Genomic DNA, 14,538 nt, shown 5'->3' on the forward strand with positions numbered 1-14,538 from the left:
GCTCGGCGCCTTTGTTCGGCCTCTTTAGTAGCCATGTCGCGCTTTCATTCTGCCGGAGTCGAAGAGTCGTCTACTTGTGGCACAAAGAGCATGTGGTCGGGCTCGTCCGTCGTGCCGAGTGTCTCGGTTAAAGAAATGCGTCACGGCTCGGGCCTGGGCTCGGCCAGGGTCACCGCGCCGGCCCCAAGAGCTCTGGGCGACTCCCTCATCCCGGTGCCCTGACCCAGCGCCTCGTGTGAGCGAAATTAGTGCTGAAGGGGAAGGGGGGTTGCTCGCTGCCTGGGTGAGCGGTGTTTGCACGGCCGATTCAGGCCGTGAACAGCTTTGCCCACCTTTTTGCCCGTGTAAACGAAATAATGCAAAAAACGTGGAATAAAATTAAAAGGTGCTATGATGTGTGTGTAATCCAATTAAGGATGTGTTGGAATTCTGGAGGTTGAAGCTGCCTCATTGCTTTAAATGAAAGCTAGCTGTGACTGTAGATACAGTTAACGCAAATGTAAAAAAATGTATTATCTTAATACATGCTGTTTTAATTGTTTTTAAAATGTTTTTATTTTGTAGTGAAAAGGTCAAGATCGGACAGGGAGGCATACGAAACCAGTTTTGCATAAAAGTCGGTGATAACTGACCGAGAAGCAGTTGCATCACTTGCCTCCTGACAGCCTATTGCAACGAGAGTGCCATCTTCCCTTGGGTCTGCACGAGGGAGAAGTGGTAAGTTTAAAAGAAGTTACTGTAAATTCAAAAATCAGTATTGCAGTGTTGAAAGCATGGAAGAGTTTATGGTTCCTTTTGTTAAAAACGAATGTTAGAGGAATGTTGTTACATGGATGTTTGCGTTATTATTGACAACTTTTAACAGGAAAAAGTTGCTGCTGATAATTTTTATAATGAATACAATTTTTTTCAGTAAGCTCATTCTCAGTTTAGCATATGCTAACCTTACAAGTATATGCCTGTATTTTAAGGGCTTGTTTGTACTTGGCTCTTTTCTTGGCTTCAGAATGGCTGTGGGGATGAAGTCCATAGTTACTCTGAATAGCACCATGCATGGATGCTGTAATTATGGTTTATGGCTATCCTGTGTCAAGTTAGTGTAATCCATTTCAGAAATAGTGCTCTGAACTGCTCTGTTCTGCAGCCAAGCCTTTAAGGTGGTGTAGATGCTCTGTGTTTATTGCATTATGTGGCTGTGGATTTGATCAGCCAAGATGTAAAACATTACATAAATTCTTGCATAGAAATGGGAATTAGAACTTCAGCAATCAAGTATCTGCATAGAAGGAGTAACACCAGATATAAAAAAATCAGTAGTGGTGAAGGAACACTTGTGTGTGAAAGTAAATGCAGAATATTTTGCAAATCAAACTGGTTTTTGCACTGATTTATATTTGTTGGATGACTAGGGGAAAAAGCCTAAAGAAAGGATATCAGAATCAACAAAGATATGTACCTCTTTAGGAAAGTGTGTCCACTGGTTTAGTGATGGCAGTAAAAGGTTATTTGCTGTTGCTAACTTGATGGTAATGAGTGAAACATATATGTGGAAAAGGCAAGAGAGGGAGGAGAAAAGGTGCAGAGAAAGATCATGTTTGCTTGTATTGTGCCTTCATTCTGCTTTTATTTCTCCTATTTTTTAGCACATAGGAAGTACCACTGCTTGTTTTCAGCTGCATAGTTTGTGGTACAAGTAAATTTAAATTTGGCTAAAAGGGGAAGAAGCCAGGGGGATTGTACAAAACATACTGAAGCATGTATCTTTTGCCTTGTTTTTAACTATTTTAGAATCTTCTGAATTACTGGATTATTATATGTAGGTATTTCAGAATTAAGGGTAAAGTATAGGAGACTTAAAAGATCTCTAAAATTTTCTAGTGCTTTGAATGGTGGGAAGACTTCGTTCTCTGTTACAGTTTAGGACAGTGAAGATGACATCTAATCATAATCCCATTGGCCATATATCCTTTTTATTTCCATTGTTTTAGCAGTGACAAGTCAGAACTTAATTTCTAAAGCTCTGAATTAATAACATTAGAGCATATGGTGGGGTGAACATATTTGGAAGTGATTAATCTTGAGGATAAAATCCTTCATCTTCTTTTTCTCCCCCACATTTTTTTCAGCTGAAGGAGTGCAATAAACTGAACCTGTGCAGTCATACTGTTTGAGAAAGAGAGAAGACAGTTTGAACCATGGCAAGCCAGGTAAGATGATTTAGTCAGAAATAGAGGCTTGCAGTGCCTAAATGGATTCCAGAACCATACTCCGAATTCCTAATAAATGTGAAGCTGAAATAGCTAGCTTGCTCTGAGTTCGGTGTTCTTTTAGTCCTATGATTGTTCCGGCAATGCAATTGCTGGCTGTCCTCAGGACACTTAATTGTGTCAACTCAAGCAGGTTGGGGGTTATTACATTAAGCTTTGCAGTTTGCATTATTTGAGCGTGAGTTCTTCTGAAGGACCTTGCGCATAACATTCTGTATAAGGTACATGTGGAGATCTTATAGAGGAAGAACATTAAAGCCTGCGTAAGTAAATGCTGTGGAACATCATTCTTATTTTTGGAAGACCTTGTTCTTCAGAATCTTAAGTGAAGGAGGCAACCTGTGTTAATATGGCTGTTTCCCCATCTCTTTTGTGTAGTTGCCCCACTCACTTCCTTTTTGAACAGTGGTTTTTGGGGTTTTAGGGGGTTTTTAGGTTTTTTTCTTTTTTTTTTTTTCTTTTTTTTTTTTTTTTTTTGCTCCCAAGAGGCACTTTTTATGCCTCTTTCTTCCTGGCCTTGCGTCTGGGTTCGAGTTTTCCCTCAGCCAAGCTAGTGCCTGTTTCTGGTCTGCTTTCTCCTTACGTTCCATTAATCGGCCTCTTGTCATTGTTCCTGGCCTGGGAGAGTGACTCACTGCTGGGTATTGAGGAGAGGTATCTCACAGAAGAAGAATTCCTAGGAGAGGGGAGATAGGGACAGTGGACATCCCCTCTAGGCAAGAGTGACAGTTTTCCTGCCTCTTCATCACTCAGATTGTGCTGCGGCAGGGCTTTTTGCATCCTGGAGCTCAAGTGGAACACAGTCCAGTCCTGAAGCTAATTAACATTTAGGATTGGCCAGCATCAAAGGGCTATCTGGTTTTTCCCTAATTCCCAGAGGAAGCTGTCAATCCTTTAGCCAGCTTGACAAGTCAGGGGAATATGGCTGTTCATACAATCCTTTGGCTCTGTTATTTTTGCCAGGCGTTTTCCCCAGAGGCTGCTTTCCCTCATGGGAGGCGGAGGGAGAAATGGGACCCCAGGCTTCTTTCAAGGGCAAGGTGAATATGGGGAAATCACCTGTGGTGATGGGGAGTGGGAGGGAGGAATGTAAATGAGGCTAAATACTATAAAGGCGATTTTTTTTTTTCTCCCTACAGGACTTGATGGCAAAAAAAAGAGAATGTCTCCAGGCCTACAGCTGGTGGAGAACACCACAGAAGAAACGGAAGAAAAAGAACAAAATAAAACCAGGAAGAATAGAGTTTGTCCCTAGTAGTACTAATACAACCAGGTAAAGACCTTTAGAAAGGAGAAGCTCTGACCCCTTACCTGTTCAAATTGCTAATGACTAGTGAGTGCCATCAATTATTTTAAAAATCCTGGAATGGCACAACTGGTGCCTATACACTAAGTATTACTTATGGAATTTTATTGCCATTTGAACAATGAAGATTTTTTCCTAGTTTCTGTCTCATAATTGCTTGAGATGTGGTGTCAAAATAGTCTTAGCTCTTTTGAATTATGGCTGTAACTTAATATTTTTTCTTGGTATTTTTGAGTGCCCTGCCCTTCAGACAACAAATGAGACCTTTTAAAACCAACTTTTAAAAAGATTCTTTAATAAATTTGGGTCTTTGTTCAAATGCTTGCAAAAGTGGTAGAATGGACTCAGAAATTGAGAACTTGCTGGAGTGGTGGCACTGTGGTTCTGTACGCTGCTCAGCAGAGTTTTGCAGTTAATGCTCTCTTCATATTTAGTCTCCTTGTTTGTCCAGTAATAACTACTTGCTTGTATGTTAGGTACTTTAATACTGAAATGAACTGTGTTATTCTTGAACTTAACGATGGTTCTCTTACCTTTTTATAGACCGGATTATTCGATATTTGTTGGGGAGCTGACTCCAGAAGTAGATGATTTTCAGCTCTATGACTATTTCCTAAAGAGGTACCCCTCATGTATTGACTGCAAAATAGCAACAGACCTGCTGGGATATTCCAGGTAATGCCTGTGAAAATGTGTTTATGCTGACAGTATGTTTGTTGCTCTGAGTAATACATAGGAACTAGCATTTGAACTAGTTTTGAATTCTCTTCAGAGGCAGGAAGAGAGATTAGTCTCTGGCATTTTTTAACAGCATAGATCCTTGTGGTTCTAGAACTTTATGGTTAGTTCTAGCAGTTAATGTGATTTAAGTTAATGTGTTAAGCTTCAATTTAGCTGAATGCATATCTGCATGAAAGCAGTTAGATGGTGGGAGAAGGGAGAGCTCTGTGTGGACATCTGTGCTGCTGTGCTTACCTACAGCAGTGTATCCTCTTAGTCATCTGCAGTACTGAGGACAAAATAATTCCCTTTTTACATGTGGAAGAAAAGTGTAAGGCCTAGCAAATCTTATGGGGTTGGGAGGTGGAACTTCTAATATTAGTAAATAAAGCTTAGTAGAAGTTGCACTGGCCAGGCAGTGAGTGAAGCAGGGATGAGTGAGTTTGCTGTTCAGAAAACACTGTCTGTAATGGATTAATTCCAGAAACTTTAAAAAAAAAAAAAAAAAAAAAAAAAGGAAATCTGAGACAGCAAATTTAAAAAGAATGCTAGAGCTGTAGAGCAGTAGGAATGGGTTAATACTGATACATTAACTGCTGTAAGTGCAGAAATATGGAATCTGGTTACTTACACAGATAGCAGTTAACATGTATTGTTTTGCTGGCTTTCAGCAAGTTGTGTTTTAATGCTATGAACAAAGCTCTTTGCTTCTGGCCCAAGTCTTTAATTTTGTGAAAGCATCTTCTGTGCATGTGCACATGCCAGAGGGGTTGCTTAGGTAGTAGAAGCTATAGTAGCTACTATTTTCTGTTTTTGTGAAGACAGAAGTTGAATTCATTAGCTTTATAACTGTTATGAATACTAGAATTTGTTTTCTCCCTTTTGAAAATTGTAGAGGGTATGCCTTTGTCAGATTTGGTGAGCAAGGTGATCAGATGAGGGCACTGCAAGACTGCCAGAATGCACCAGGTCTGGGGGGAAAACGAATCCGGCTGAGCATAGGAATTTCTAAAAGGTAACAAATGAGTTGTGCATTGATACATTCTAAATTATCACATTGGTAATTCTAAATAATTGGGTTCTTTTAGCTCTGCCTTTGTAAAGACTGTGGCCCTTGCTGTAATGGCTGTACACTATGCAAAACCAAAATCAAGGAAGCATATGTTTTGACTGCCTGGATTCATCAACCTCTTTAAAGATTGCTGAGGAAATACAACTCTTAAGTCTAGCCAGACTGTATAAGTTAGGCTTAGCTGCTGTTGTGACCAGCCTTAATGCTCACAGTAGTGAAGCTGAATGCATTTTTAAGTATTTCATGTTTGAGCCTGAAGAAGGTAGAAGGGACAACAAGTGTTTGTTTTTATGCTAGAAAGCTTTTCTTCTAGGCCTTTCCCCTTGGCTTAGACAAGGTAGCACAGTGTTGGTTTTAAAGTAGGCTGGCAGAAGAAGGGTATCTTTAGTGGAAAAACACAAGAGTCTGGAGGGGAAGAATCCAAAGGAGATGTTGCTTGAACGGTTTGTTTAGAATACTACTCTTTGCTTCTCAAGTGATTGAGGCAGCAGGAAATTTAAAATTGATTGGGTTTGAGAGGGGTTTTTTTCTGCCAGCTCAGTTCTCTCAGTCAGTTATTGAAGACAATCTAGTTAGAGACTTGATACCAAATTTGATAAACTTTGATCCAGAATACAGACAAAAATAGAACTTTTTATAAAACAATTTCAGTATATATTCATGAGGTTAGCTTGTGTGTTCTGTTAAAAGGCTAAAAATAACAGCTCCTGCCTCTCTTTCCTGGATAATTTTGCCAATGTTGCCACACTGCTTTGGAACAGGAATGCTCTTACCCAAGAGAGCACTGTCCAGATTTGCTTTGACTAACTTGCTTTGAAAATGAGGTTTCAAAGAAAGTTTTCCTCACTTCTGCCATCCAGAAGAATGTCAGCAGTATTTTTAGATTTTTCTTTCTACAGAGATGGATATAGGAGAGAAGTTGGAAGCAGAAGACTGAGACATTATGAAATAATTTGTTTACTACAGTAGTAAGACAATAAAATACCTATTTATTAGAATGTATGTGTAGCTTCACAATAATGAAGCAAAAATATAATGTGGGCATTGAAATACACACCACTAATCTGTACCTGTTTCTGAATGGCTGAGTACTGTGCTCTCACAGGATCCAAATATCCAGCCATCAGAGTAGTTTGTCATTAAGTCACTTACACTGGAAACAATTTCTGAGCTCTTTCAGTTTGTGTTCTTGGCAAAAAGCCCCAATCTGAATTTTCTGTAGCAAAGCAGAGATAGAGACCTTGGACACTACAAACACAGGAGGTCTGCTTGTATGTATGTAATCAGTGAGGAAATTCCTAAGCATAGGAGATTTCTTGGAATGTGCAGCTGATTTATCCCAATCTTTTTCATGTAGTATATCTCTGTTTTAGTATAGGTTATTCTTGTTCAGTGATACTTGTCATTAGCCACCTTGAAGTTGTCCCTGGGAGAAATCTGCTCAGGAGAGGGAAAGCAGTGAAAACTAATCACCTGGCCCTTTGGTCTTAAGAACTAATGAGTTTTGTAATTTTTCTGCTGCTTTGGCTTTGTTCTGGATAGTGACTTCACCTGACAGCTATGCTTTGGCAACTGTTCATGGACCAAAAATTGAGAAAGTGAAGGTAGACATGGTAAATTGACAGGCAGTGTCAGATGCTCCTCTGAAACAGATAATCAGCCTTTACCCCTTGTTTCTGAAAATAACAAGATTTAATATTAACAAAACATTAAAAAAGATGGAAGGGCTAATTAAATGTTTAAAGCATCTTTTAAAACACCTGTGCTTGGTAAAGGTCTCTGATCTTGATAAATCATTTTTATCAGCAGCTTGCTTATACAGATACCAAAAGTACTCAAACTGAATATAGATACATTTCTCTTGAGTTCGTTCACAGAAATAATTACTCCTGGCATTGGTGAAGGTGAGAGCATTTGCTTCTGTATAAACATGGTATTGTGCTGTGATTTAAAACTTAGGCAACTATTGAGAAAAGCTTCCTTGTATATTTGGAAGTGTAAAATTGTTTAACTTCAACATGGGGTTTACAGTTTTTTGTTCTCAAACTCTTAACTGTGTATAACTTCTCATGTTTCAGACTGAAAGCAGAATTCCAGCGGTACCAGTCATACAACTATAATGATTATTATCAAGATTATCAGAACTACTATTCACAGTGGAATTATGATCCTTATGCTGACTACAACTACAGCTCCTATACTCCCTATGATAGCATGCAAGCTGTCGGAGACTGCTCTTTAGGAGATGCTGTTTTGGCTCCAGCTGTTTTTGAGGTAAAAATAAAACAGTTAATGTAAAAAAAAAAAACCAAATAGCAAGTTGTGTGGGTTGTGTAAATCAGAGCAGAGAAGTCCTAAAGGTGAAATCATGCAGTCGGATAAGTGTGAAGGTTATATTCAGCATTTTGGATTTAAGTGCTTTAGTGCATCTGTAGAATTAGATATGTATACAGTAATATTTGTTCATGTATATCAAATAACAGTTCTGACAGCAAAATTTTTTAGTCTTTCTCTCATCCTGTTCTTCTGATGTGCTTTGCTTTAAGCAAAATAAAGAATTGTTGTAAGATGATCATATCTAGGTCAGCAAGTTGATCAATTACAACTTCCAGAAGTGCCTTCCAAGCAGAACTATACTATGGTTTTCTTAAAAAAACCCCAACCAAACAACAAAAAAACCCACCAAAACAAAAAAAAAGCCACACCCCAAAAAACCCCAAACAACAAAAAAACCCTACCTAAACAAACTAACAAACCAAACAAAAAGAAAACCCCTAAAACAAAACCATTAAAAAGCAACAAACATCCCACAAAAAACACTTCCCCAACAAAACATCACCTGCTCCTGCTTATTTTATAGTTGTGGGAGGAGGGGATGTTTTGGGAGCATAAAATTACTTTGGATTTGTGATGCTTTCTGAAACTGACTGTGATTAAACACTTTTTTTTTTTTTTTTTTTTTTTTGGAAGCTTCAGCTATGACTGAAATCAATGATGACCTAATAACTGAAGGTAATGATAATTCTATCACTGCAGCTTGAATTTAGCTGTGCTTCTGCCCTTTAACAGTACAAGCCAGTGACTACTGGATAAAGAATGGGTTATAGCTAAGATGAGGTAGGATTTTAAAGCTAATAGTATACACCATGTCAAGTAGAATGGCACATTATCAACAACACTTTGCAGTAGGCTTCTTTCCTTTGCCTTCATTCTTCCAAAATGATCTACTGGAGAATTTACTGTATCTTTGTATTGATTCTGCTAAGATTGTTACATGTTAAACTCATTAGTAGAGGTATCTTGTAATAGTGTTCAGAAATTTTAATTATCCCTAAGTCTCTGCTTCATGTGGAAATACCAGTATAGTCCTAGCATTTGAATACACTAATTCCAAAAGAAACTGGACTTGTTAGCTTTGTTAAAATTGGCAAATAAACATCTTACTAGATGTATTATTAAGTCTGTTAAGTCATTACATTTACCTGAAGTACACTTTGTTAGGCATTTACTTCAGGTTTTTATGTGCAAACCTCCTGAGTTCTGACACTTGTACTTACCAGGCTTTTATTTTCAGATCCGCAGCTGTACTTGGATGTTGATGAAATGAACAGACAATTTATGGAGACAAGTGAAGAACTCTATGATGCCCTCATGAATTGTCACTGGCAACCTCTGGATACGGTCACTTCTGACATCCCCTCTGCTATTTAAGTGTCTTATATAGCATGACCGTTAAGACCAAGGTGCTAAAATTACATTTCTTCTACATTACTCTAGATCATAAGTTTTAAAGCACAATGATAGGTTGGGGTTTTTTTGCTATGCTTTTGGCAGTTTCTGTAATCTTTCTTTGTTTTGTTTTATTCATCACTTGGAGCATCTTGAAATCATGTAAATATTCTAGAAATGTAAAGAGTTCAGTGGGGTCTAAAGATAGACTTGCCTGTGTAAATAAAATTTTGTTTCTGCAAACTGGCCAGCAAGGGATTTTACTTACAGATGCGAAACACCTTCTCTTCTGGCTTGTGGAATTTAGCAGGAGGCAGTAGGGGTATTTCACCTGTCTTTGGTATGGGCATCAGCACTAGCAAGAACTAGCTCTCACACACTTCCAAGATACCTAGGCAATCTTTTACAAGCTCCTAACATGCTTTATCTGTACAGTTTTAACATACAGAAGGGCAAACTTTGAGCTGCCATAGCTGCAAACATTCCAAAGACTAAGGATGATACCTACTGATAGTTTTATTTTTGCCCTTCTTATTAGTCTTCTCAACTGATGCTTTACAGCAAAGAAAGTGTTGTAATATAATACATGTTCTTATACATAAAAATCCTTGGACAAAACCCTGTGATATAAAGGAGGAAGAAAAACCTATCTGGAATTAAAGTGTCCTGGTATACTCTTCAACTAACTTGCACCCTATCCTAAACATCTGTTATTTGTTCAGTCTCCATGCTCAGATGTTTCATAGTGATGAGGTTTATAACATTTTAGTAGGATGACAGTTTCCAGTATTCAAGTCAAAAGTGGTTAGGGGAGATGGCAATGAAGAAAGCTACGCTTTGATAGCAACTTCTGAGTGGCTTTCCTCTAAACTGTTCTTATCTGAAAGCGTATAAAATATTTTCCAGTCATAGAGACAGCTTAAGCTCCTGTTACTAGTTACTGTACACAATAAAATAAATTCAGGCTGGAAACAAAAGAATACTTTTTGAAGAGAAAAAGGTAGAAATTATCATATAGCTAATACATGTGAAAGCTACTAAAGCTACTTGAGGCACTTTGGTACTGCCATGTGTGTTTTGGGGGCAGTCTAAACCATAATTGCTAGGCTGGCAGATAGGAGTAAGTTCTTTTTTTTTTTCCTTTAATGACTTAATTACATTAAAGTGGTGGTCATAACCTATATGCTGTTCTTAAATGTGAAACTAATACCTGCATTGCAGAGTGATGACTTGGCAGAGCAGGTCCCTTCTGCCTGCTCACCAGAATCTCCTCTTTTCACAGTTTAATTTCAGCTAGGATTTTTTTTTTTTGTGGAGTCCTGTCCATGAAATACAGATGCTCTGAACTAGAAAGGTCTTTTGGTGTGCTATAGGAACTTCATTTTCCTGGATTTTGTGCACTGCATATGTAGAAGGAGAGAAAACAAAACCCCCTCATTTAGGCACGGCATTTCTATCATAGTCTTAGCAACTGTTTCTCTGCTTTGGAGAGAACTAGTTGCAAAGTGGCTGAAAACTGAGATTTTGTAGGTGAATGTTTCCTTGGTGGGAACTGGTCAGTCTTCAGAAGGTGATAGAAGGGAGATTATTAATGGGAATGTGACAGAAAATGGACTAAATGAAGCAAAGAGAATCTGGATGGGAAAGGGAATTAGTTGTGTGCCTGTATAGAATTGTTTCAGGGGATTGCAGAAGGGAGGAAACTCAAGATAGTAGATGCAGGATGCTTGAGTTTGGATGTGGGGGTGCTAAACTTTCAAAACCATGCTGGATTTGATTTCACTTCAGTTGTGGTGCACAGCTGTGATGCCTGAGCTTGGTAGTACAAATCAGTTGCTAGGCAAAGGATTTTGTATCTAGCAAGCACCATCATCACAAGATGCAAGATTATAACCCAGGCACAGACCTGGAAGCTTCCTGCTTTGAAGTGCATATCCTGCTTTGCATAGCATTACCTAACACCATACTTAAGCTGCAGCAAGTAATTTGTGGAAACCTTTTACTGTGTTATTAGATGCTAAGGGTGTGTTATTGGCTTGATAAAAATACTATGGAGTATCTGCTGATTTTTGCCTTTTGGGAGGTTGATCCATGTGTGAACTATGTAATGAGGAGCCCACGTAGCTGTGTGATTTCACTTAGATCAGCACTGTATTACCCAGCACATAAACCTCAGAGTCTGTAGTTGTCATATTTATGCAGATTTTACGTGTTAGCAAGGTCTCCACACTCTGCATTAGACACTGTTTTCAGACATGCATGCACCTTCTGTTCTGGCCTGTAAAGTACCTGTATAGTGAAAATACTGTTTATGTAATGCAGTTAAAGAGGTTGGTTGGGCCATTAGTTCTGCAAACCTGAGAAATGTTGGGGAATATATTTTCTTCCAGTCAGCATAGAAAAAAAGTGAGGTGAAGAAGGGAGTCTGCTGATTGCAGCCCGTGTGATACGGTTTTAAATAGCGCTCTGACTTTGTTTTCTGTCTCCTGAGCCTTTCTAGTCCATCCTGCTTTCCAGTTAGGAGTGCATATATGGGATCAAGATACTGTGTGCAGTGCACATTCTTTACTGTAAAGACACACTGAAAAAACTTTGATGTAAGCACAAATTTGGGAAAAAGTGAGTGCATCAGAACTGCTGGCATTCATTGCTGAGACTTTTAACTGAGGAAACTTCCAGCGCTGGTCCAACTACCACCTGCATTAGCGAGCTTACACAAAGACCTGAACATGTACGTCATACAGATGCCTGCTCTCAGTTCTACAGAGAGCTGATTGCAGTAGAAACATGAAAAAAAAGTATTGGGAGCAATGTTTTCAACACCACGCTATTTCTCTTTGTCTGGTTGTGTTTTGTCTGTTTTACCCAGCTGAAATGTTGTGGGGTTTTTTAAAGTCTGATGAAGGGGTTTTTTTGAAGACTATCTAGTGTTGGTTTTAGAAACTCTTCATTGTACCTAGCTGTGATAGATAGTGCCTTTACCTAAAACCCACTAATTTCTTGAAGAAGAGTAATGTTTTTGTTTTCCACTTCTCTGAACAGAAAAGCTTTAGTACCATGGTTTGAGGGGCTAATGATCCTGCGGTCAGTGAACAGGGAGAAAGAAACAGGCTAAAAAATGGTGAAGACTGAAAAGGGTTCAAAAAGGTTGAATGGTACTTAAGCCATGAATGTTTCTTTTTGCAGGGATGCTCTTGGACCAACAGCTTCTTTCTAGCGCTACCTCAAAGTAACTTGCAGATATAACTCACAGGGAAGATTGATCAAATGGTGATGATCACTATCATTCTGCTGGAGATATATATATATTTGCCTTTTGTTTCGTCTCATTTTTAATGACATTTATTTAACTTCAGTGACTCATGTCAATAGATGTTGTTTGACTACATCAACAAGTATTTCTGAGTCATGAGTTTCATTAAAGGCATGTCCACCATATGGAAATTGTTCTAAATAAGTAAAATAAGTAAATAAAGCAGCACTTGAATTTACAGAGCAAGTGTAGTGTAGCTGCATTTGACACGTACGTGGAAGAAAAAATTTCGTTTACAGCTTACCTTAATATTCTTAGCATGCATAAAGAGGGAAGCTTTTTTTAAAATTGTCCAGCTCCTACATGACCAGCACAGGAGTGATTTTAGTCAGTTCCCCACACAGGTACCATTTTAGAAGCCAGCATTTTTACTAATGAGTGTCTGTTACCAACGGGCACAGTTTACATCCCTGTGTAAATCTAGCTCTTCCAATAATGGAAACACATTATGCTACCCTCCTTTTCCCTCCCCTAAGTTGAAAGCTAGCATGCTAATTGATTCCTGGACAAAATGAGTTACAAATCCAGGCTGAAATACTGGGTTTTGTGTTTTGATAATTACATTGACGTAGATCTTGATGTGCACAGTGTAGAAGCAGACCATCATCCTAAAACTAGTCAGCAGCTGTAGCCTACCAGCCATTTACACAAGATGAGGTGGTTCTTGCAGGTGAATTCAAACATACATGTTCCAGGATAGGGATCATCTATCACTGCAAATCATCCCACTGCATGTAAAATTGTATTTACAATTGTGGGGCAGGAGAGTAAGAGTGTAGTTTATGAGGAGAAATACCTGGAAAGTAATTCCACTCTGCTGGGAATTGGGTAATGGTTATCTAATGTAGATAATGAAAATGGGACAAAGGAATTGAGGAGTTACGTAGGAGAGCTAGGAAGACACCAATGAGGTTCAAAAAAAGCCAGTATGAAGCAGAGATAGAGCAGCACAAAATTCCCCAGTAGCATTTCTTCTAAAAGCTGTTCCTCCTCTGCAGCTGCTGCCTGTTCACATTTCTGCATACTTTAAGAATCACCCTTGTTTTTTGACTCCCCTGTAATTTGCCCCCCGCACCTCTCCCAGTTCCACACACTCTTAATTCAGGTGTGTGCTGGGATGAATGCTTTTATTTTTGGTGGAAGGGATGCATGGTGCATCACGGCTCTGTTCGGAGTAACATTTTTATTGACTTGTACATAGGGAAGGTGCTTGTGATTTTCTGCACTGCTCTGCTCTGTCGTTCCCGGAGCAAGTTGATGCTAAAAATAAAATGTGAAACCATAGATTTTCCTCAACTTTACTTTCAGTAGAATAAAAAACCATATTTTTATGCATTTTAACTTTGTTTAACTCTTCCTCATGATTTGAGGAGGCAAAAGCTGTGTTGAAGCTATTCCCCCCTACCTCTTTTCCATATGCCAACACTGAGCGATGAAAAACCTGCACCTTGCTGTTTCTCTTGGCTTACACAAACCCAGTTGCTAGTGGCATCCTGGGGAAACACCACCGACTTCCCGGTGCCGTTTTTCCTGCCGCGTTCTCCACGCTGCTCCTCATCAGGGACACGGGAACATTGCCGGCCCCCCCCCACCCCGCTGTCCCCTAGGGGAGGTTCAGCGTAGGCAAGTTGTGTCCCTGGGGCAGAGTGTCAGAAGGACGGAGCCAGGCTCTGCTCGGTGGTGCCAAGCAGCAGGTCAAGAGGCAACGGGCAGAAACTGATGCACAGGAAATTGCTCCTAAATACGAGGGAAAATAAATCTTTACTGTGCGAGTGGAACAGGCTGCCCAGAGAGGTTGTGGAGTCTCCCTCACTTGAGAAATACAGGAACTGTGGATACAATCCACAAGCACATGCCATGTGCTCTGGGGCGACACTGCTTCAGCGGGAAGGTTGGACCAGATGACACTGTGGTCCCTTTCAACCTGACCCAGGCTGTGCAGCGCCGCGGAAAGAGGAGAGAAGGCGGTGCAGTCACCCGCGACGGAAGCCCGGCACAAGCCTCTGCTCTTAGCCCTCAAGGCGTCCCTGAGCTGCGTGCGGGGGTGGCCATTTTCCCCTCCACGTCCCTTTGCGGGTCGCGGCAGATCCCAGCGAGCGCTTTTCCCGCGCAGCCCGCCCGGCCCGGCCCA

At 39.8% G+C, this 14,538-nt stretch overlaps 2 protein-coding genes across 5 annotated transcripts in view; both read left to right on the plus strand.

Moving 5' to 3' along the window:
* The first annotated feature begins 215 nt into the window (after positions 1 to 215).
* Positions 216 to 12,593, plus strand: CUNH6orf52 (chromosome unknown C6orf52 homolog). 4 transcript variants are annotated; one of them, XM_017730656.1, is made up of 10 exons: positions 565 to 717; positions 2,127 to 2,207; positions 3,231 to 3,307; positions 3,407 to 3,540; positions 4,117 to 4,248; positions 5,189 to 5,308; positions 7,444 to 7,639; positions 8,332 to 8,377; positions 8,940 to 9,108; positions 12,281 to 12,593. In XM_017730656.1, exons 3-9 carry the CDS (start codon positions 3,278 to 3,280, stop codon positions 9,074 to 9,076), a joined length of 795 nt encoding a protein of 264 aa, XP_017586145.1. In that variant the 5' UTR covers positions 565 to 717; positions 2,127 to 2,207; positions 3,231 to 3,277; the 3' UTR covers positions 9,077 to 9,108; positions 12,281 to 12,593. The 4 variants fall into 4 exon arrangements, with proteins under 4 accessions (XP_017586147.1, XP_017586145.1, XP_017586144.1 ...); XM_017730658.1 differs by lacking the exon at positions 5,189 to 5,308 and adding an exon at positions 216 to 235 and having other exon boundaries at positions 8,940 to 12,589; XM_017730655.1 differs by having other exon boundaries at positions 8,940 to 12,589.
* A 466-nt stretch (positions 12,594 to 13,059) lies between these two features.
* The window catches only part of NUP153 (nucleoporin 153), a 45,543-nt gene continuing 44,064 nt past the window's right edge, over positions 13,060 to 14,538 (plus strand). Inside the window, exons 1-2 of the mRNA XM_017730632.1 lie at positions 13,060 to 13,077; positions 14,015 to 14,101. Coding sequence (XP_017586121.1) covers positions 13,060 to 13,077; positions 14,015 to 14,101 — 105 coding nt within the window. The remainder of the gene's footprint in view (positions 13,078 to 14,014; positions 14,102 to 14,538) is intronic.

Source organism: Corvus brachyrhynchos, unplaced genomic scaffold (genome assembly GCF_000691975.1).
Source record: "Corvus brachyrhynchos isolate BGI_N302 unplaced genomic scaffold, ASM69197v1 scaffold43, whole genome shotgun sequence".
Classification (NCBI taxonomy): Eukaryota; Metazoa; Chordata; class Aves; order Passeriformes; family Corvidae; genus Corvus; species Corvus brachyrhynchos.

Bases quoted from the DNA above. Each gene is read 5' to 3' on its own strand.
- CUNH6orf52 (XM_017730656.1), top strand. From the start codon at position 3,278: ATGGGACCCCAGGCTTCTTTCAAGGGCAAG. The intron at 3,308-3,406 runs GTGAATATGGGG...TTCTCCCTACAG, and splicing joins AGGCTTCTTTCAAGGGCAAG to GACTTGATGGCAAAAAAAAG. The intron at 8,378-8,939 runs GTAATGATAATT...TTTTATTTTCAG, and splicing joins TGATGACCTAATAACTGAAG to ATCCGCAGCTGTACTTGGAT.